The sequence below is a fragment of the Homalodisca vitripennis genome, chromosome 7, assembly GCF_021130785.1.
Source record: "Homalodisca vitripennis isolate AUS2020 chromosome 7, UT_GWSS_2.1, whole genome shotgun sequence".
In the NCBI taxonomy this organism is placed as follows: Eukaryota; Metazoa; Arthropoda; class Insecta; order Hemiptera; family Cicadellidae; genus Homalodisca; species Homalodisca vitripennis.
In genome coordinates this window covers 136,677,125-136,701,253 of record NC_060213.1, presented here as the reverse complement: position 1 = coordinate 136,701,253, position 24,129 = coordinate 136,677,125, and the positions used below count along the sequence as shown (strand labels likewise).

Below are 24,129 nucleotides of genomic sequence, written 5' to 3'. Positions count from 1 at the left end.
TAAATAACTTATTTAGAGCCAATTTGACCAGGCATAGCTCACATTGAGAGCTGCCGTTTATTCAGTTTTTATATTTTTGGCTTATCGCTGAGAACGTCAATGTGGGCCATGTCTTGTCACAGTAAATTTACTCTAAATCATATAACGAATATTAAATAATGTTTGTGTCAATAGTTTTTGGACAATATCCTCTAAAAGCTTGTATTCCTATTAAGCCGTAATTCTTAAGAAAAACGGTTGGTTTATAAGATATGCAAAGTTTAAAAGTTTTAATTGCCGTCATTTTGAAAATACTAAAGATAATTTCATGACAATTTGTTCGGTAATTGGCTTTGTTATCATAAACATTTAAACCAAATTTGGTATAATTTAATTTATTAATTTTTAAGGTATCAATTTTTTCTGAAACGCATATACAGACAGACAGATGGGAAACTAAGCACCGGAGACCCATGTTCATATGGTGAAATATGTTTGTCTTGATCTAAGAAATAACGTGGTATACCTTTGTCCAGAGAGTTACGGGACATTCTGTATCACGTACAACGAACATTAAGTCAAATATGTTTTGAATGTATATGAAATAGTGGAAAAATATTACATACAAAATGCACAATTTTCTAGATAATAAATATGTTGACGTTTTCACACTGACGGGGACATCAGGCTTTGATTGTATTAGTTCCACAGGAGGTAATCATCCATACCGACGAGTTGTGCTGAGGGAATTATATCAGTCAGTTCTGAGGTCAGACTCTATTGCTGCGCCACGTAACTTTGATTGCTACAGTTAAATAGTTGCTAATTGTACATCTACCTCCACCAAGGGCAGTCCGAACGCTGAGTTTTGCCGTACCTTAATTTATTTCGTTGGATGATTTATAATTTGTGTGACTAATACAATCAAAACTCAGGTAGGGATCACTTCTGGCTGGTTTATACCTTAAAGTTGAACCCACCACTGGGCACAGCACAACCGATGTGTCACTTAAATCTGGGCAACCTCATGGGTGTCCAGGAGCGGCACATCACTAACCGCAAATGTCCAGATTATGGGGTGCAAGGGTAATTCGATAGGTCTAGTCTACTGCGGAAGAAGACTGTTGAAATTGGTGGGGTTCGTTCTCTAAGTATCAGAGGTTCTTGCTAGCCTCAACAAGGGTGTGCCACCCCCTGCCTGCTTTGATTGGAAAGGCTGGTTCAGAGCTGGTCTCCCCTTCTTCCAGGGGGACATGACTTTGAGATCAATGTCCTAATTCTTCCTCATGGATCTCGACAGAAGGCGGCCCCTACCCCCTAACCTTACCCATTCTGAATATCCTGTCACTAAGACTCTTATAGGGCTAAGTGCAATTTATAAGCTTCTGTAGAACAAGAAAAAAATGCAATCAAAGTCCAAGACCCGTTGAGAGCCAACATTTCAAAATGGACAAACCGCAACGAGAAGTGTATGGGTACTTACTCGCAAGGGCCTCTCTTGTCAGGGCAAGCTCGGTCTCCAGGGCGTGTATTTTCTCAGGACCCTCCAGGGAGTCCAGGTCGGGGTGGGAAGCGATGACGATGTCAGCGGTGGCTGTGGGGGCTGCGGCGGGAACCCCTGACGCCGACACCAGCTTGCGAAGTTCCGACACTTCGCGCTTCAGTCGATCGTTCTCCAGTCGCAGTCTCGTGGTCACATTGCTGGAGCCAACTGCCAAGGGCTTGGCGGGGGCTATCAGGTCTCCTGGAGAGAGCAATGTCAAGTCTCAGCCAACACAAATAAAACAGTAAATGTTCATTATAACAGTGGTTTCAAAACTGATAGTGAAAAAGTTCAGGCAAAAACACATTTTCAGGATTTAAGAAAAAGATTTATCACAATTAGTATGCAAGATACATTCTGGGCCCGACATCTTGAATTTTAGAGCCCCGAAAATCCACACTCTTACGGGCTTCCTTCCATAAAAGGTCAGATTCTCCACGATAAAGAACCAGTACAATCAGAGTAGTTGTCTCTAAGTATACAATTATAAATATTAGAACTGGAAAATATCATATTTATCACTTGCAGTTTTTACACTTTACACTTTTACACTTACGAGGCCGATCCCCTTTTAAGTCTTATTCTGTCCGTCCTCATGGGCCACTGGCCTGTGCGAGGATCTTATCAAAACAGAATAAGGTGAGAGTCGATACAGTAGGTACTGATAAAAAGTGCAACGTTCACAGACAGGATCTGAACCTGCGCTCTCTCTAACTCAGACTCAATGTCCAACGTCTTAGACCGCTCGGCAATCGGCATTCCCCAATTGCTTGACAAATAAATCCTTTTAAAGTTGCTTTTGAAAACAATTTTACAGAACATCATATTTTATTGTATAGTCGTGATCGAATTTAATTTATACTTTAATAATTTAATTTGAGTGTATTATACATTGATTTTGTCGTTTAGGGCATATCAGGCTTATTTTGCTACTACACAAGACTGTTTATAAGCCTAGGACTTGACATGTCGACCGATATGGGGCTTTCTAGATTGTACAAGTTAGAATTTTAAATGTCTTAAATTGTTCTTTCAATGTTTAAAGCTGTTATAATTAGCAAAGCCAACTTTAAGTTACCGTACCGACATTACAATCAATTTGGGTTGATAATGAAACCATTAAACTTAAGAACAAACCTATTTTATTTCTAACGTTTTAGTTCTTGATCTTAAGCGGCTGGTGTAATTACTATCATCAAAGCTTTCTGGGTGGAATATTGTCAGTACAGTTACATTTTTTTTAATATTTCGGTTTCGTTTAGGACGTTTACACCAAAAATGGCAGTACGTCTCTGTACACCATAGATTTATATGCAAAACTTGATTACCAGCCTCACTGTAGAGGCCATCTCAGTCAACAGATGTTGAACAGAAACTGCCAATAATACATATCCGCCTGTATAGGTGGGTTGAAGGGGCGGAGACTTATCGTGATTGGCTGAAGCGTAACCAATAACCGACAACTATGACTTCTTTACTATCTGTGCTGGAAACATTTTCCTTTCTTTAACGCCACATTTTTTTATTGTTACGTTTGTAAAATTGTACTACTGTAATTATGTTACACGCAAAAACGTTTCACTAATTTAACTGTGTTAATAATGCAGCGTGAACAGGAGATATAAATATTTCACTTTAATATGTACAATACGCCCTAGAACTTTTCCGCGGAAGTTCACACAGTTATAAATTTACGGAGAGCCAATGAACAAGTCTGATTCACACTTTGGCTCTTGCAACAAATTCCAGATTACTTCTTACACTTAGCACGTATTTAAATGCTAAACACAAATGTTAATGTTTATTTGTAATTATTTAGATATTTAAGATTGTTGTTGATTTTTTTTTTGTTTTTGGATATTTATTTATCTTGCATGTTGCTGGTTAAATATTCTTATTTTTGCATGTAGTTATGTGTCAAAATTTTATCACTTTGTTGTTATTAGTTTCTTATTACACACACATATTTATTACTCTTGCTCGTTTTGATATTAAACTATTTATTATTGAATTTGCCTTTTTTTTAACTTTTTGATTGTTTGTTAACTAACTTATATTTCTTACTTATTCATTGTTTTGTTAATTATTTATATTTTACTCTATTTGTTATTTAGTTATATAAGTAAATATAACTAAATAACAAACTACTTATTAGCAATAATTAATTTAGTTTTATTTGTATATAAAAAGTATAAGTTTATTTTATATTATTTCCAGGATTACAGAAGTAGTTAATCGATTAATTAGTTAAAATATTATATTAGTTTCACCACATTGCTTAAATGTAATTATTTCTCTAATTTTTTATTGTTAAGGTAATATTTAATTAATGTTTTAAATTTTGCGTTGTCGCAGGCTAATTGTAAGAAAGAGCCAAGCATCCCTAACTTTGTCTGTATAAATAAAGGATTTTTCAATTTATTTCATTTAAATATCAGTGTTATTAATCGTTACAATCTTTTTTTACTTATTTAATCGTCCTACGGGTGTAATTCCGTTGGAATAATAAATAAACATAGTTAAGTTTGATATGTGAGAAATATTGCCTTACCAAAGTCAGGTTTGTTGCTCGGTCCAGGTATGGGGGAAGGTGGTCGTATCAATTGCTTCACATCCACTTTACTCTCACCATTAATAAGTTCAAGGTCCTCTGACAGTTCTATCGCAAAGTCTTTACACCTATTCAATTCAATGCCTATTTGTTTCCCACCTATACTCTCTCCGTTGGTCTGGCTCAGAGGGAATTCCGGTTCTTTGGGGGATAAATTGTCTAATCTTATCTTCAGGGGTGAGCTAATTTTGTGGGGAGAACTACACAAGTCGTTGAGAACCGTGGGTTTGGTCTCTCCCGAAGAGTTGGAGGTGACTGACGTGAGGGTCTGGCCTGTAGATGACGACACCTCCGACTCCGAGGTGGAGGTCTTGTTTCCGTTGGCAACACTGCTGTTGGTAACTGCGCCGTTGGCAGCACTGAGGGTGAGTTGCTCCTCGAAGCGTCGGCTGGTGTCGGCCAACTCTTCGCGTAAAGCGGCCATTTCCTCATGGGCTTCCCGGATTTCTCCGTCAATGCGAGTAGCTACGGAGCGATTTTCATCGACCATTCTTCGAAATTTCGCCTGCACAGAAAAGTCACCTTGCAAAATCAATTTGTAAACCTTAAAGTCATAAACAGTGTTTAAAGCTTAATGCTAACGACAGATAACAGGTTTTCAGACATTTACCATCCTTATATTTTACAAAAGTGGGATGAAGCTAACACACCGTGTAGAGGTTAAAGGCTTCATACATAAAATTAGCAGATCAAATCGGCCTAATTTCGATCGATTATTGATTGGTCGGTTGGCCCGCTAATTAAATGTATGCAGTCTCGAGTAATTTCCTTTTAAAGAAATGAGATTCCTAATTACTTGTGTCGGCTTCATCCTAATCCATACGGCGACCTTCTGACCAACAATGCGTAATATTTTACTTTACTGGTGCCTCTTTTTCGTGTTTTCGTTGTGTTCTTTTATTCTAACTTTTAATGGTCTAACGAAATTATCCCACTTTGGTTTTCAATTCAGAAAAATGAACTAACAAGGAAACTTAAAAGAGATTGAGATTTCTAATAAAGCAAAGTGAAGTTACAGTATGGTCTTGAGAATTTCATAAATAGAATGAACCGATAGTAAGAAAAGCCGACAATTTTTTTTCTGCTTCGCCGCCATCTTCTTTTACAGTGACGTTCGCTCCCTGATCAGTTCTCAATGGTTGGTCGCTCAGTACAGACCTATTGTAACATAATATATTCATTAGTTCGGTGCTAATTATCAGTGTTTTGTTAAGTAAATATAATGGAGATCGTATGCATTGGTTCTATTACACGGTTGTGCCTTACGCATGTCACATACTATGATATGATTTGTTTATCCACATGAGGAAGAAATGAGGTCATAGAAGATAGCAAAAATGAGTTACTAACTTCTTTTATCAGTTTTATTCCTTCATAATTTAATACTCTGTATGCAAGGTTATAGTGTTTAAATTGAATTAACCGTACATTTCATAACAACTCATGTTTACATGACACTAACGATTTTCTCCAATTTTAAAAAGAGAGCCAAGAAACTGAAACGTCAAAGTAGTGGCAGAGCAAGCCAATCTTTGGTGTAACATTTCTGACAACCTGTCTATTACTGTACCAATTCAATCCCACATCCTGTTCAACAGGATTATTGCACACACCTTCAGTTCATAGAGACAGTTCGAATAAGTGTTGTAAATGTTTAATAATTATTGTAAAAATAGATTTACTCTATTTTAAAAAATAATAGTAGTTGACAAATAGTCATATGAATAAGTGATCTTGGTTGATTAGAAGTAGCTAAAATCAATGGATTGCTTTACCACTTAACATAAATAGAACGTTTGGTTTGTTCGTATTGATGAAGTAATAATTGAACCTTATGAAGAAACCAATTATCATGAAAAGAGTATTTCAATACAATGCAATAAAGTCAACTCCAGTCAATTTTAACTTAGTAATCTGCAACAAATTTTTCACATCGATTTTGCATCAACAATACATTTCACAGCAACTATGAACATTCAAATCCGTGCATATATAAAAAGATATTGAATCTCTTTGGTTAAAATAATATCACATTAAGAGAAAACTAAATTTGAAATTAGCAATCCAATTACTTAGATGAATGTTGAGTTTGGCTCAAGTTCACCTTTCTCTCAGTGCAGCGTCTGGAATCCGAGTCTGATGATCCACGAAAATCCACGAATTCACGAGTCTGTGACAGCGTTAGGTTCCAGGCGCTGCTTGTAAGGAAGGTAAACTCACCATTCCTACCATAACTACTATTACTTATGTTAGTATTGTATCAATAACAAATTTTGATGCAGATTCATGAAATGGCATGTTTCTACGAACCTGAGCGTCTACCAGAAGACGCCTCATCAGCGCCATGGAGGTGTGGAGGAGCAACGCTTCCTGGTCCTGTCTGGGTGAGCCATGGTCCTGGAACCACGAGTCATCCTCTACCAGCCTGGAGTTGAGGGTCTCCAGCACATTGATCACTGCAACAAAACACCAAGATTTGTCTAATTTGTTGCCATAAAATAATCTCCAATCTACAAGTAATTCTATTTTGTGGAGTGAAATAACCCACGTTTCCGAACCACCACTGCAATGGGGTTACAGTCTATTCACCGAGTGTTGAGAGTGAAGCGCCGCCCACGACTGCCGTGACGTAGTAAGTTCCAACCACTGAAAACTTAACTGCTTGAGCCTTTGGATTGTTAGAAAAGTTTCATGACTGACATGCTAGGTGGGTAGTTTGTAATTAGCCTCTGAGTAAACTTCAACCTTTTCCACCAGGGGTCACACGTTTTATGGAAAAGAGCAATACAAGCTGTGAACTAGGTGTGCCGAAATTCCTCATGGACTTTCCCAGGTTTCTCTCCCATGTTGGTCACACTGTCAGAGGATCACCACGCTGTAGACGGAGCGCCACTCTCAACACTCGGTGAATAGACTGTAGTATCTCTTCCACCATCCCAGGGGTTATAATTAAGTTAATCTCTCTCTCTCTCTCTCTCTCTCTCTCTCTCCCTCTCCCTCCCCCTCCCACTCCCCCCTCACCCTCTCCCCCTCCCCCTCTCCCTCCCCCTCTCCCTCTCCCTCTCCCTCTCCCTCTCTCCCTCTCCCTCTCTCTCTCTCTCTCTTTAGAGGGACAAAGAAGAAGATAAAGTCAAGGGAAGGTACGGTACTCCAAACCATAAAGTAATCTTATAGATTCAAAGCTGATCTCTTTAAACTCAGTGATTAATTAGATCTTGTTGTGTGGATTATCAGCTATTTCAGCGTTATACATTTCGTTGCGTATACATCTTGTCTGAATTATACACGCTTATTTAGTTGACAAGACTGCACAGTATCGCACATATGTTGAACCACGTGGTTCCTTTAACAAGTTTTGATCACGTTTGATGGTCAAGCAAACACAACTTGTTGGCAAATAATTTCGAAATTTGACCTCACTACTTGACCCTTAGATTGTCAAATAAGCATAGGGTGTGTGTGCAGACCTATTAAACCCCTTGTAGAGTAGCAAGTAACCAAATACTTTAAACTGTTCAACTGTAATTTAAGCTAGCTCCGTGCTTTTTTTAAAGTATCTTAATGTGAGTAAAATATTGTAAATTTGTTAGAAAACAACTGTTTAGCGAGTAAATAAACAATTATATTCTTTACAATCAAGTTAGAGAATACTGAGCGCTGAAACAATAAATAATTTAAATCTGTTTCATTACAGCCCCAAGAATATCTTCATCTTGCCTTCTTCGCCTTTATTATTTATCTCATCTTAACATCTTCATAATTCTTCTTCTCATTTGTCACTCTTCTTGTTTGGAAATCTCTTAATTGTTCGATCACCAATTTCTATACTGAGGTTAGAACTGCTGTGTATGAAAAGTACAGTATAAAATATCACCCACCGTTGCATGCCTATCATAATGAAATGATAAAAGTCAATTTGATTGAAGGCTTCAAGGCTTGCTAAGTAAAGTGTGAAATAATTTCGTGTTTCTGTGTGGGCTAAATTTAGATAACAACATAGTCTTGTTTTCACACAAACCTACTACGCACGTTTGATCGGTAAAATCATTGTTTTAGTAAAAATATTACATGCATTTCTGGTGTTCAAAATACACTTAAAACATTTATAAAAATTTTTAAATTCCAAAAGTACCAGAGTTTTTGACTCAGTTTTTGAAAAATGAATCCAAAAGGCCACTTGTACTGCCCCTTTCTATAAGAAATAAATGGGATCTATAACTCAAAAGTGTATCAGAAATAAAAAAGAGCCAGTGATTGAGTTCTACAGGTAATTTGAGTTGTATATGCCAAGACCAGTTCCAAGAATTGGCTCATTAATTCAGAGGTAAATATATATAGTGTTTCGTACGAAGAGGCACAAATCTATTATGAGAGAACGGATTATCGTAGTATTCAACGATTTGTTCACGGAGTCAACTCTTGGAGGCAGTTTAAACATGTTTTCATGAACTCTTAATTAAATGATCTGGGGTTTGAAATTAATTGAAATGTAACAACTGTGGTTCGATGAATGCTTCTCAAATAACAAGGCAGGAGTAGACCTCATATATAAATGAAACATCATGCACAAATTCAGGTCCAAAGGTCAGTTTGTTTTCGAGATATCGTGCGAACAGATAGACAGACAGACAGGCATAAATTAAAATTGTCCACTTCCACGAGTATTAAGCTTCGCTAAAGCTCAGCAAACTATCAGCCTTTAAAGAGTGTTATTTTTCAATTTTATAAACTGCTGTTTTTAATGAACCATACGATTAAAACAAAACATATACATAAAATTAAGGCTAGAGCTATAATTTGTTTAATTACAGCAGTATTTTGCCCTAATTATTCAAATAAAAGCATAATACTTATTTTAATTACCTTTTACAATAATTTTATATTAACTTTATTACAATTAACTTGCCTTAAAAACTTTTCATTTTATTGTGAATAATACTATTAGAGGTAGAAAACAGTTGAAAGGAAAATTTGTTTTTCTTGCAAAAGCCAACATTAAAGGGTTATGTTTAATTTAAAATATTTAGATTTCTAATCCTTCTAATTTGGGCTTAGCCCAAAAACTCTTTGGGAAATTTATCATGCTGCCTTGTTGCATACCAATATAACCGAGAGTTTGAGTGACAGTACATTTGGACAAATAATTGTTATACTTAAACGAACTGCAGCCAAATATGGTGAATATGTAAAATAATAAATTTCATAAATGTTCGCTCCCCATTTTAAAATGAGAAGAAATAACAAATTGTTATGCCTACGACGAAATTTATGTTACCACTACATATGTTTACATTTGAAAAACTAAAGAATCGAATCCCAGACGTACGGATTTTGGCACATCTCGCTCTTAAAAATTCATAAAAATATTTTTTTCCCACTACATATATTTACATTTGAAAAATTAAAGAATCGAATCCCAGACGTACGGATTTTGGCACATCTCGCTCTTAAAAATTCATAAAAATATTTTTTCCCACTACATATATTTACATTTGAAAAATTAAAGAATCGAATCCCAGACGTACGGATTTTGGCACATCTCGCTCTTAAAAATTCATAAAAATATTTTTTTCCCACTACATATATTTACATTTGAAAAATTAAAGAATCGAATCCCAGACGTACGGATTTTGGCACATCTCGCTCTTAAAAATTCATAAAAAATATTTTTTAAGTTTTTACCAAGGTATTATTTTGTGTGAAAACCGTTTACTTCACTATTCTAGGAAAATCCGTTTTAGACGTCTCATATTAACCACTTTTAACTGCTGGTTTTACTTATAAAAAAACATCATCAGGAAATAGAACACAGAAAATTGGCAAGAGCAAAACTTGGTGTTACGGATTATTACTGTTGGTGGAAGTACCAAAAACTGAAGTGTCATTCAAGTTATATAAGTTGACAAAGAGTGCCCCAAGGGTCTCAAGATCCCCCCCCCACCCCTCAGCGCCCACTACCTCTACAAACGAGACGTGTCTGATCTCACAGCATGAATCACAATTACTTTAAACTTCTTCAGGCACTTCATCTTGGGCGACGAGATACTTTCATCGAAGATCCGACAATTTATTACTGACAGCACCTTGGGAATATTGCGGCACTTTTGAATGGGCAAATAATGTCAATAATTACTATAATGAATCTTCCCAAACTATCACTCGACATGCGATACTACGGTTTATGAAAGCCTACATATTTACCTTCATCACATTTAACTGGAAAAATATAACACAGCGTTAAAATTCAACAAATGCCAATGTAATATAGTAAAACATATAATTTCAATTAAAGACTAAAGTTTTTGAATTTGAATACAAAATATATTACCTTAAGGAATACCATAATATAATTAAGTTAGTCCAAGGAAGAACCCTAATGATTCTGGGGTCAAAAGATCAATTATCTATATGTCTGACGGGGATATAGAATATTTATGAGTCTGACGGGGGATATAGCTCGTATTATTTATGTGTCTGACGGGGGATATAGCTCGTATTATTTATGTGTCTGACGGGGATATAGCTCATATTTATGTGTCTGACGGGGGATATGGCTCGTATTATTTATGAGCCTGAAGGGGATATAGCTCGTATTTATGTATCTGTCTGGGGATATGGCTCGTATTATTTATGTGTCTGACGGGGGATATAGCTCATATTTATATGTCTGACAGGTGATATAACTCATATTTATATGTCTGACGGGGGATATGGCTCGTATTATTCATGTGTCTGACGGGGGATATCGCTCGTATTATTTATGTGTCTGACGGGGATATAGCTCATATTTATATGTCTGACGGGGGATATAGCTCATATTTATATGTCTTACGGGGGATGTGGCTCGTATTATTTATGTGTCTGACGGGGGATATGGCTCGTATTATTTATGTGTCTGACGGAGGATATGGCTCGTATTATTTATGTGTCTGACGGGGGATATGGCTCGTATATTTATTATGTCTAACGAGGGATATGGCTCGTATTATTCATGTGTCTGAGGGGGGATATGGCTCGTATTATTTATGTGTCTGACGGGGATATAGCTCGTATTATTTGTGTCTGGTGAGGAATATGGCTCGTATTATTTATGTGTCTGACGGGGAATATAGCTCATATTTATATGGCTGACGGGGGATATAGCTCATATTATTTATGTGTCGGGGGATATAGCTCATAATTTTATGTGTCTGTCTGGGGATATGGCTCGTATTATTTATGTGTATGACGAGGGATGTAGCTCATATTTATGTGTCTGACGGGGGATATGGCTCGTATTATGTATGTGTCTGACGGGGGATATGGCTCGTATTATTTATGTGTCTGACAGGGATATAGCTCATATTTATATGTCTGACGGGGGATATGGCTCGTATTATTATGTGTCTGACGGGGGATATGGCTCGTATTATGTATGTGTCTGACGGGGGATATGGCTCGTATTATTTATGTGTCTGACAGGGATATAGCTCATATTTATATGTCTGACGGGGAATATGGCTCGTATTATTATGTGTCTGACGGGGATATAGCTCGTATTATTTGTGTCTGATGAGGAATATGGCACGTATTATTTATGTGTCTGACGGGAGATATGGCTCGTATTATTTATATGTCTGACGGGGGATATGGCTCGTATTATGTATTTGTGTCTGACGGTGATATAGCTCATATTCTTTATGTGTCGGGGGATATACCTCATATTTATGTGTCTGATGGGGGATATGGATCGTATTATTTATGTGTATGACGGGGATCTAGCTCATATTATTTATGTGTCGGGGGATATAACTCATATTTATGTGTCTGACGGGGGATATGGATCGTATTATTTATATGTCTGACGGGGGATGTGGCTCGTATTATGTATTTGTGTCTGACGGGGATGTAGCTCATATTATTTATGTGTCGGGGGATATAGCTCATATTTATGTGTCTGACGGGGGATATGGATCGTATTATTTATGTGTATGACGGGGGATATAGCTCATATTTATGTGTCTGACGGGGGATATGGCTCGTATTATGTATGTGTATGACGGGGATGTAGCTCATATTATTTATGTGTCGGGGGATATAGCTCATATTTATGTGTCTGACGGGGGATATGGATCGTATTATTTATATGTCTGACGGGGGATGTGGCTCGTATTATGTATTTGTGTCTGACGGGGATGTAGCTCATATTATTTATGTGTCGGGGGATATAGCTCATATTTATGTGTCTGACGGGGGATATGGATCGTATTATTTATGTGTATGACGGGGGATATGGCTCGTATTATGTATGTGTATGACGGGGATGTAGCTCATATTATTTATGTGTCGGGGGATATAGCTCATATTTATGTGTCTGACGGGGGATATGGATCGTATTATTTATGTGTATGACGGGGGATATAGCTCATATTTATGTGTCTGACGGGGGATATGGATCGTATTATTTATGTGTATGACGGGGGATATAGCTCATATTTATGTGTCTGACGGGGGATATGGCTCGTATTATGCATGTGTCTGACGGTGATATAGCTCATATTATTTGTGTCGGGGGATATAGCCCATATTTAGGTTTGGGACACACATAACCGCACCGCTCCCGACACGTCAGTCGGCCGTATGCTGGCCGTCATACGGTGAAAGAATTGCAGCGCAGTTTTCAACCTGCAAGTCCACACATGTCCGCACCGACACTAGACCGTCGTGGCCGCACCGTGCCACCATCACCGATATGTGGAGTTTGAATTTTGACGGGCACGGTGCGGTCTACGAGCGGCATCTTATGTTGTTTACTGTTGCGTTCTTCTTTTTAAAACTATTTAAGTAGTCTACACGTTTTTTTTAGTGAATTATTTAGTATAGTCTACTAACTCTACATCCTGTGTTCGCGTACAAAATCATATTTATTATTAAAAGTATTACATTTCCTTACCTTAGAGTAAACTAGTCATATTTTCTTATTGTGCAAATTTTCTTATTACAACAAATTTGAAAACCATGTTGTACCTTAAGTGATTTTAAACAACTAAATTCGAATTATGAAAAATCTATAAACATTTTTCATTCATTAAAAAATAACAAGCATGTAATTGATTATTTGCGCGAAAATCTATATCTATTTTTCTTTGACGTATTGAAGTTACTTGATACATCTATTCCGGTATTTTGTAAGGGTCATATTTAGAATGTTTCTATGACATTTTTATTTTTTTATTCTTTTTATTTCAATAAAGTAAAAATAAAAATATTTTATTTACATTAAGATTTTCAAGCAAGAAAAACCCATGTTAAAAATAAATAATAATAATAAATCATTTATTTCCCCATAATAACCCCATAATTTCCCCATAATGAAATGATAAAAATGAGTTATTGTAGCTTATGTAGTAAATAATGTACTCTTACGTTTCAAAGTTTAAATTTAGTATAACTAGTGTGCTGTATTAAACAAAAAGGATTTATGCATGATTTACAATTCAAATATTAGGCTTTACACATGTAACATTAAATATTATATTATAAATAATTATTTTATAATTCTCTAACGTGTCTATTTAAATAGTATTATAACTTAGCAAACAAGACTAACCATACACTAATGTATTATCTTAAACAAATACTCAATATCATTTTGACCGATCAACCATACTCTAATTTTGTTAGAAAATATATTTATGTTTCAAAATGTTTGACTAATTCTGGCAATAAATTATTTGTCCTCGGAGCTATAAAAGAAAAACATTTCGTAAAATCTGTTTTTTTTTTCTCTAAGTTCTCCAGTATATATTTTACAAATATTTACTATGTTTTACAAATTATTATAAAAGGGCTTGCAACATGGCAAACTCTCTAGCATCACACTATAGCTCTTGGGTTTAATACAAAAAACACTAAATATACTGTTTAATTATAGTGTATTTGGCCAAAATTCATTGCAATGAAACACAATGAACAAGAATTCTAGGGATAAAAATATAACCAAGATAATGATATTTACAAATTTTACATACTAGCTGATTGTAAAAAGCTTTACTGTAGCATTACAATGTTTCATTCACCACAGCGGTTAATAAAAATAACAACAATGATATTAACAATTTTCTCAAGCAATACTTAATCTTCCGAATATTTTTTAAGTATCTGTCACTTCGAATTCAAAAGAAACATGTTCTAGTACAAACAGTGAGATTGTTGCGCTCGGACTGCACGGACCTGTGTGGCCTCACGGTAACCGAGCCGAGCCCGCACCGACAATCGGCCGACTCACGTGTCGGGCACGGTGCGGTTATGTGTGTCCCAACCTTTTATGTGTCTGACGGGGGATATAGATCGTATTATTTATGTGTCTGACGGGGGATATAGCTCGTATTGTTTATGAGTCTGACGGGAATGTAGCTCATATTTATGTATCTGTATGGGGATAGGGCTCGTATTATTTATGTGTACGTATGACAGGGGATGTAGCTCATATTTATGTGTCTGACGGGGGATATGGCTCGTATTATTTATGTGTATGATGGGGTTATAGCTCCAGTTAACCCTCTTAGTGCAGCGTCTGAAATCTGGCACTGTCGCACTCCTGGAATCTGGAGTCATGTTGGTCTGAAGAAATCCTATGATACTTATATGTTTTAAATTATTACTACCCCCTCATCATCCCTCATTTAGTTACGGCACTGATTAATCCTACTCTCCTAGTAATTTTGGTACATTTTATCGTCAAGTAGTCATCTTAAAACTTACTTTAAACAATTTTTATAGAACCAGTTCAAAATACTAAGCGTTCCTTAACCACCATCACCAGAGCTAGCCGTGCACCCACCACCTGAAGGTAAACTCCGTACCTGATTCGAACTCGGAGTTTTGTTTGGTGAATGCTTTGGTGAAGCTGTCAAACACTCTAGCGTTCACCTCTGTCTTCACCAGAGGTCTCGCGTGGTCTTCCAGCTTCTCGTTGGTCATTGTCACTTATCACTTGGTTTGGCACTTCACTTCTCACTTACTACATCACTTGGTTAACACTAAATACTTTTTCCAGTTTCTGCAGTAACATTACTCACAAGTTTAACTTTTGCTGCAATGTTTTTGAACTTCTGCGATCTGTGGAATGAATCAAGTTTAATATTAAAATAAAATTTTTTCTCGGGTACAACAAAAACATTTTAAAATGCTACGGATTATTACAAATAATAAAATTGAAGCATGCTATGAATAATATGAATATATAAATCGTGCTATTAGTTCAAGGCCGTTCATAAATAGCGTTTGCTATTTAAGGTGAAAATAAGGTTTATGGATTACAAGTCGTACACCTTTTTTCTTAAGTTGCTAGATCCTTAATGGGTCATTTATATTACTGGTAATAAAATTAACCTTGGAATATATTTTAAATTTTGAGGTAGAAGAATATTATATATTCATATATATATAAAACAATCGTTAATAGAGGAGCACACATATGAATGGTTTTATCCCAACAACATACGGTTTACATATAGCCTATTACATCACCATCTTTCCATTGCTTCTTTAATTTTTGTAAAAATAATTTGGTTTAACTTCATTGTACAAGAGTTTTCAAATTATTATAGACATACGAGTTTTCATCGACTCGAAAAATTACAGGCTGATAAATCATGTTGGTATTTATAAATCATTTCATTTATAATTTATAAATTAAAGTATTATCTTGGTTGAGACAATAATTGTAAGTACATAAAAATTAAATACGACATTATAACATTTAAAACAGTATTTTTCACTTGTACATAATTCTAAGACTCTAATACACTTTTAGGTTTAAAGTGAGGACTTTACTAGATAACTTTGTGGAAGAGAGGTATCAGAGCTATAGCTACAAGAAAATATGCTGGAGACACAATAAATATTGTAAACCGAGGACAAGGAAATACGATATCAGTAAAATTGAGTTTCGCGCCGGAAACTTGATTCAAGCTATGTACAAAAACAGCTGGGGTCCCTTGGGTTAAAACCTCACGGGTGTGTGATTTTTCTCAGTTTTGAGTTTTACTTGTTCGCTTTAAAAACGTATATTTGTAGTGTCTTTGTCTACGGAAAAAGGTAATTAAAATACAGTAATAAACGTAGGAGAGATCACGACCAAAATAAAACTATGTTTGCGATAAAGTCAGAGATAATACGTATAACACCGAAGGTAAACACTTAAAACAGAAGTAAGGTGTTTGGGTAAGGACTACTTTATGTGGTTATACATCATGTGGAAGACCTAACAACTCTGGGTTTACACATGCTGATCCGAGAGAGTAACGTCTTTTGCCACCTCGGGTAATTTATAACTTTATGAATTACCAGTTTTTAGCTCAAAGTTTCACACATTTTCTTACCAAGACTATGATTTTTTTACAGTTAAGTAATGACAATGTGGCAACATAAATACAGAACAAGCAGTTTTCTTATTTGGTTCAATTATTACGAGGGGTATTAGAAAAATAAGGTTCCCTATGCCGCCGAGACAGAATGCGATATGTTGGGAGAAATCTGGAAACACTGTCTTACTCATCAGCTGTCCCTCTCTCTATCCATACCTACCACTCGCGCCTCGCTACGTCCAACAGTGCCGACCTAGTTGCCTTCGAAGATGTAGCTCCCTGTCGTTGTTACCGCCAGATGCGAAATTCGTGCTGTGATACGTTTTTTAAAATGCAAAACAGATTTCACCTACTGAAATTTATCGTCAGTTAATCGAGGTTTATCGGGAAAACTGCATATCTGTTCAACACGTTCGGAAATGGTGTGGAGAATTCAGTGAAGGCCGCATGGAAACTCACGATGAAAACCGAAATCATCCTTCAGTTTCAGATGGAGTTGTTGCAAAGTTGAGACAATATTGCTTGAAGATCGGAGAATCACCATTCACGAACTTGCTTTGCTTATTCCTGAGATTTAGAACTGAGACACGCGATCCAGAACCGCCGGAGAGGAAGATTGTCCAATGGTGTGAGGCTTCTCCATGACAACACTCGACCTCATGTCTCACGTCAAACTCAAGAACTGCTGACAAATTTTGGCTGGGCTGTTGTGCCCCATCCCCCCTATAGCCCATACCTAGCCCCAAGTGATTATCACTTATTCACAAAATTAAAGGAACACTTGGTTGGAGAACGCTTTCTGTACCGATGATGAAATCAAGAAAGAGGTTACTCGATTCCTCAAAGGATTGGCGGCAGAATTCTATAACAAGGGGATAGAAAAGTTGGAGCATCGTCTACAAAAGTGTTTGGACAGAAACGGTCATTATATGGAAAAATAGCTTAACTTTTAAGTTTTAAATTGATGTATAACACTAAGTAGAAATATAGAACTGTCTGTTTTAAAAAAATCATGGGAACCTTATTTTTCTAATACCCCTCGTATATTGTTTAATACTTGTCGATGAGATGGAATAAATTAATTTACAAACCGGTTTGACAAGTTTTAATTGTTACCCAATAATAGTGACAATCTGTACCCTCCATATTTAAACTATCAATGACTAATGTTTGTATTGTGATTTGAACGTTTTGTCTAGCATAGGAAGTTGAGGAAATCTCTAATGCATTTAACTTAACGTGTTGCAATCAACTTTGGGCTTGTAAAAGGTTTTTATGTTTATTTTTATGACTCTTTAACATAACTTCTCAAAATTCAGAAAAGTATAAACTTGTTGATTGCTGCAAGTGAAATTACTGGCATTTAAAAAGGAAAATTTAGGAATTTTGTAATTATACACAAATAATTATTGCAGAAGATAATAATGTTAATTTTTACTGTATTTACATTAGTTTAAATTGTCGCTCCAAAAATAGACATGTTTAATATCAAAGTTTTAATTTTGCAAGAAAAAATATTTCAATACATGTCTTTTCCTTAATTTATATTGAATTATAAATAAATAAATTCGTTTTTTACATTTATTTGTTAGGGGTATAGCTGCAGCTCTCTAGCTCTCTTGCGACAGGTCTCGGGTTCGATTCGCGGGGAGGTAAATTAAAATTTGCATGTTAGTTTAGATTGTTTTATCAGACATTTAGTATAATCAATAAAAAATGTAATTGGCCAAAAGAAAACTCTTAAAATGGACATTTCCACTTTTGTGGTAAAGAGCCGGTATGTAGAGAAACAATCAAAGTCAAAGAGTGTTTTTTACCAAGCGAAGTTAGGGCTAGAAGCCCTCTTTAACACTTAACCTGAGGACCAACGGCTTAACGGTGACTTCCGAACCACCATCAACGGCCGGGCAGGCGGGCTCCTTGCAAGGACAGTCGCTCAGCGGTCATCCATCTAAGCAGCAGCCACTCTCGAAGTTGTTTGTTTTGGTTATCTCGCGATAACCGCCGTACGCATTATACTTTGCCATTGGCAATACTGAGTCTTCCCCAGAATAAAAATGAATGAACTACATTAACTTTTACGCTATTATTTTGAGCGTAATAGTCGTATTTTTTAAAAAGGTGTAATTTTGAAGATCACATTAATATGTATCCAAACGTCTTAATACTATTTTCAGTTCTTCTAAAGCTTATACTTTTTTAATATTAAAATGATAAAGTACAACGATTTTCAGGTATTTTTGAAATATAATACAAATTCGAAAAATGTATAAACCAAGCAATTGGACGCTTAATAAGTTCGTAAAAGTGCATGAGGTTTAAATTCAAGATGGCAGTTAGTTGCTGTAGTGCTCCTGATCATCCATGTGGTTTTTCAGATGTAAATGACAACACTGGGGTTTACTTTAACCAGTTTAAATTCTCGTATGTATAACGTTCAAAGTAAGCCCACCCAGACTTCATTGACAAGTTACGATTTGTTTTCGCTACGGTTTCTCGTACTTCCCTGAGTTAGGTCTTTGTACAGGATCGCATTATTGTATTGTCTTCATAGTTGAGTCAGTTTTAACGATCAGGTCGCCATAACCTATACTGAGGAATATAAATATGGCAATTCAATACTGAATCAGTATTAAGATTCCATCAACTCAGGAAATAATTAGTAATTTTAAAAATTGTGACAAAAATCACGTCACAAAAATTATTAACTGACACTATGAACCCCTCAAAATACTCGAGGGAAAATTAATTCTGACAGTAGTTCTTGTTTTTAGAGTGCCTATAATCCTTAAACGAAATTAAATAAACATTGAATATGATTTTTATAAGAACGCAACTTAAATTTTCAACCATTTCATGAGCAAAAATATAATTGGTGAAATTTTATTCAGAATTTCTAGAGTGTATATAAACAATGATTTACTGTAGTACAAAGTTATACATACTATGTCCAATAAATTTAAATTTAATACAACATTGGAAATTCCCTTGTCATTTTATAACGCCTCGTTTGTAAAATTAATATTATTGGATATTTTTGTATTTTATTTTTACTGCAATACTACTCCTTTACAAATTATAAAAGTTCCTACTTGAATGATTTATTGGGCTTAATTACTTATAAATGTTGTATAAATTTTAAATAATTGAAAGGTTATTTTTAGGTATTTATAAATTTGATCTGCATAAGAATAAATTGTATACGAACAAGACAATACGAAGGGTTATGTGTTAATTTGGTTTCTTCATACTAATTGTTAATTGGCATATGTTCAGTAATTTATCGTTTGTGTGAGTGTGTTGTAATTTATTTATATTTATTGTCACAGTAATTTATTGTCATAGGATGTATGTATATGTAGCTGTTTGCAAAATGTATAGCTACAGGATAATAATACGTTATTACATAAAATAGGTCAAATACATCGGAACAAGAATTTAATTACGTAGTTAAATTTTACTCCGCGTCAAAAATTCTTTTCGTTTTGTAATTAAACACCATTCAAAGTGCGCAACAAATACTAAACCTTCTGTCCGTGTATGCAGGACGAAAAGCTGATTCGCGATTAAATTTTATGGTTGTGTAGCCTTTTTTCCTTCGTTGCAATTACTGTACTTGCTCACAGGCCAGACATCTTTTAGTGCAGTTTTATTACTACAACAGCTGTTCACAAATTCCCTTCAGGATGAATTACTGACCAGACACTTTTCCGTCCATTTGACAGAAACACATGTTTCATAAAATATAACCTACAAAGGAAATTCAGTTAAAATATAATTGTTTGTTCACGACGAATGGTTATATACAAACCCAAACAAATCCTCAATTATTTTCCTAAGAGATAAGGGGCGTATTTAGAATTCCATAGTTGGGAGGGAGAACGTATCATTATCTTGGGATGCCGATGGTCGAGTGGACTTTGAGTCTGAGTTAGAGATAGCGCAGGTTCAAATCCTGCCTGTGACCGTTGCACTTTTTATCAGTACCATCGACCTTGTACTGTATCGACTCTCCTCCTTATTCTGTTTGATAAGATCCTCGCACAGGCCAGTGGCCCATGAGGACGAGCAGAGTAAGGCTTAAAAGGGGATCGGCTTCTCCTTAAAAAAATCTACACAATATAATTTTATGTTGTACAAAAATCGTTTTTTTTTGTATTACCAAGTTAAGACTGCATAACAGAAAACAGTTATTACCACATTCTAGCGTTAAAACTAACATTCTTTTTCGCTAATAAAATTTCAAAATTTTGGGAGGATCACATCCTTTACAACCCCCCCCCCCCGCCAAAACCTTATGTGTACACGTGTGTGTCTGCGAGAGATGATTCTTTACTTTGTTTGAAGTTTATTTTTGACGATGGAAGGATTGTGAAGAAACGGGAATTTTCCGGACATTTATCATCGTTCAGTGATACAAAAAATCAGTAACACTACGTTTCGAGATGTGCAATCTGATCACGTCTTCAGGTAAATAACTAACCTAAAACATAACTACAAACTACAGGTTAAATCATACCAAAGCGTTGTGACACGCGTAAGTCAGGAATCACAACCACCTAGTTGTTTATTTTAACCTAGTTTGTATTTATGTGTTAGGTTAGTTATTTACCTGAAGAAGAGATCAGATTGCAGATCTCGAAACGCAGTGTTACTGATTTTTTTTGTCACTGAACGATAGTACATGTCCGGAAAATTCCTGTTTCGTCCATGAGTCGTTAGTGAATGGAATATTAATAGTAGATTTATAATTCTTGTAATAAATTTAGAAGAGACGAAATATTTGTAACCAAACTTCCTCATATCGTATTATATTTCCTTCTATCTCTGCACATTTCACTAGTTATTTCTCAGACGGTGGTATTAAATCTTATAGTTTTATAACAGTACAGCTCACCAAAAATACAAATTCAAACCCCCATTTTTTAGAAAATATGTTACACTTTCCGATGATAACAAGAGTGTAAATTGTTACGCATTAACTACTGTTAAAGAAGCTATTTAAAACACATTTCTGCTTGATAGTAACACAGTTACAGTAGCTATGGCAGATATTAATTTTTCAATCTTGCAACTGATAATCTCTGAAAGAGTAATTGCTTTTAAACAGCTGTTTAAGTACACGTTTTAATAACTCGATAGCTGTTCATAAATTAAACGGTGGCTGAATTACGAATGCTGCCTAACCGTTACAAAACATCCGCAATACAGGCCGAGCATACTAATTGCCAGCACATTAGCAAATAATTAATTTTCGTTTTCAGTCAGTGATAATAAATCATTTAGTTTGTAAATTCACAGCTTTATTGCTTCATGTGACATAATATACACTAAAACACATTTTAATAATGCAATGCTTTTAATATTTAAATATAATTTATGAATTTCAAGGTTTAGAGATCCTTTGAAATTTTAAATAATTTTTAAACTAGTCGCTCGGTAAAAATAAAGTTTATATTGGATTATGTAGATAACAGGTTGGTAGATTTGATTGAGTTGCATCTTTATTTCTCCCTCTGTTTTACCTGGTAATAAGCTTAACAAACTAGTATAATAATGAAGTTTTACTGAAAATAAAGAATTTTAACGTTTGCTCAATTCCACACACGGATGTGTATTTTAAAATAAATGAAACGAGTAATTATTAGATGTTCTTAAATGTGTTCATGAATTATCACCGTTTCTGGTAATTCTTTCTGACATTTAAGAAACAAAACCTAAAATTTGTTTTGGTATGTTTGTAATAAATAAATCATATTTAATTAGTTAAAGTTATATTTAGTGAATAAATAAAACATATGTGTGGATGTTTTCACTTGATTTATATTTATTGCAAATTACAACATTGCAAATTTAAAAAACTCAGATTTTGAAAATAAAAAATATTTTAAATTAAGATAAATTTAATAAAATGATGATTTTAATAAATTTAACAAGATAAATGAGTAAAAAAATGTTAATTAAAATGGCTGTACGTTTTATATTGTTATAACTCAAATATTATATTAAAAGTCTGTCCCAAAAACCCGATCAAGGGATTTTTTTAATTTATCTATAATTTTATTTTTAATTAAACATACGTAAGAAAAATAAGTACTTCAGTATACAATAAAATATTCAAACCCACGCAGAAATTGTGAGCAGAATAAACTACTGATCCACCGGAGTCTCGAAGTATTCGGTTGAACGCAACGAAAGTCTTGCCAAGAAAATAGATTCAGCACATGTGCACGTCACATACAGCCTTCTAAGTTTGTTAACAAATTTGTTTATTCCGCGATTTTATCGTTACCATCTTGGTTGATCTTAAGACCAACATACAGGGTCTAAAAAGTCCTGCACTGGCTTGGTAATTCCCTCAAGATTACATGTAAAGCAATAAAACTTGGTAAATCATTACTGCACCTATACATCTACTTTTTGCAGTAACTACCATTTTTGCCATGTCAAGGGGATGGCCCGCAAGGCGTCAGATGGAAATCTTAAATTAGAGCATAGGTCGAGTTGTACATCAAATTAAAGGTCTTAAAGTACAATACCGCAAATCCGACCTCAAAGTGTTCACTCTTTAAAAAATTACGCTGCTTTAAAGTTTGAAACATTTATAACACAGGTTCTGTTCTAAATGGTTTAATATTCTTGCCTTGGCTCAAGTGGTAAAGTTAAACTTATTAAATGAATACTGGACTGAAGAAATAGTTTTAAGAGTAGAAATCCAGTGGAGAATAGTCTACAAGGAGTTTTTGCAGTAAGCTTAGTTCAAGACTTACATCATTATAAAGGGATTTTTAGCAGAGACGACTGCTAAATGCAAAACTTGGTAACATTTATTATAATAGAAAATTCTTATTTTTAGTTTGGGCTTTGGACTTCAATTGAAGTATATCTTTCATTACACTTGAAAACAATGTATATCTCGAGAGCTATGCTTACGTTAAACTTTTTTGCTGAACTCTTTGTAGACCATCCTACGTTGGGTGTGAAGAGTCACTTACTACCTTAAAAACTATTTCACAAGTTCAATATTCATTTACTAAGGTTGACTTTCACAACTTGAGCCAAGACAAGAATATTAAACCAACTAGAACGGAACCTGTATTGTAAATATTTCAAACTTTAAACCAGCATAATATTTTAAAGAATGAACCCTTTGAGGTTGGATTTGCGGCATTGTACTCTACTAAAAATAATTTAATGTACTCGTACTATTCGACCTATACTCTCACTTAAAACTTCCTTCTGACTCCTTGCGGGCCATCCCCTTGACATGACAAAAATATGGTAGTTACTTCAAAATGTACATGTATAGGTGAAGTAATGATGTAACAAGCTTTATTGCTTTATATATGTTAGAATTTTAATTATAACTTCAATTATGACCTTTTGACCTTGAGTTCCTCCTTGGATCAAAATGAACCTATGAACCAAGTTCTAGGAACTTTCTATCAGGGCTATCGCACGGATGACAGACAAAGTCACGGTTTTTACAAGACTCTGTCAGGTCCTTAATTAATAAAGCACCTGACCATAAGTAATAAGTCATATAAAATCATGCGCAAGGGTATCTTTAATGTTGTTTAAAGAATGGTGTTGTTTTAAATAGATAATTCTATGAAACAACTTCTGAAGCGAACAGTTTGTCCACA

The 24,129-nt window shown here is 35.1% G+C and overlaps 1 protein-coding gene across 2 annotated transcripts in view; it reads right to left on the bottom strand.

The window, feature by feature from the left end:
- Nucleotides 1–24,129, bottom strand: part of LOC124366387 (kazrin) — a 184,905-nt gene that overhangs the window by 122,389 nt on the left and 38,387 nt on the right. For both annotated transcript variants that reach the window (XM_046822905.1, XM_046822906.1), the window contains exons 2-5: nt 14,978–15,233; nt 6,444–6,589; nt 4,074–4,638; nt 1,463–1,723 (exon numbers count right to left, since the gene is read on the bottom strand). In XM_046822905.1, coding sequence (XP_046678861.1) covers nt 1,463–1,723; nt 4,074–4,638; nt 6,444–6,589; nt 14,978–15,095 — 1,090 coding nt within the window. In that variant the 5' untranslated portion in view covers nt 15,096–15,233. The remainder of the gene's footprint in view (nt 1–1,462; nt 1,724–4,073; nt 4,639–6,443; nt 6,590–14,977; nt 15,234–24,129) is intronic.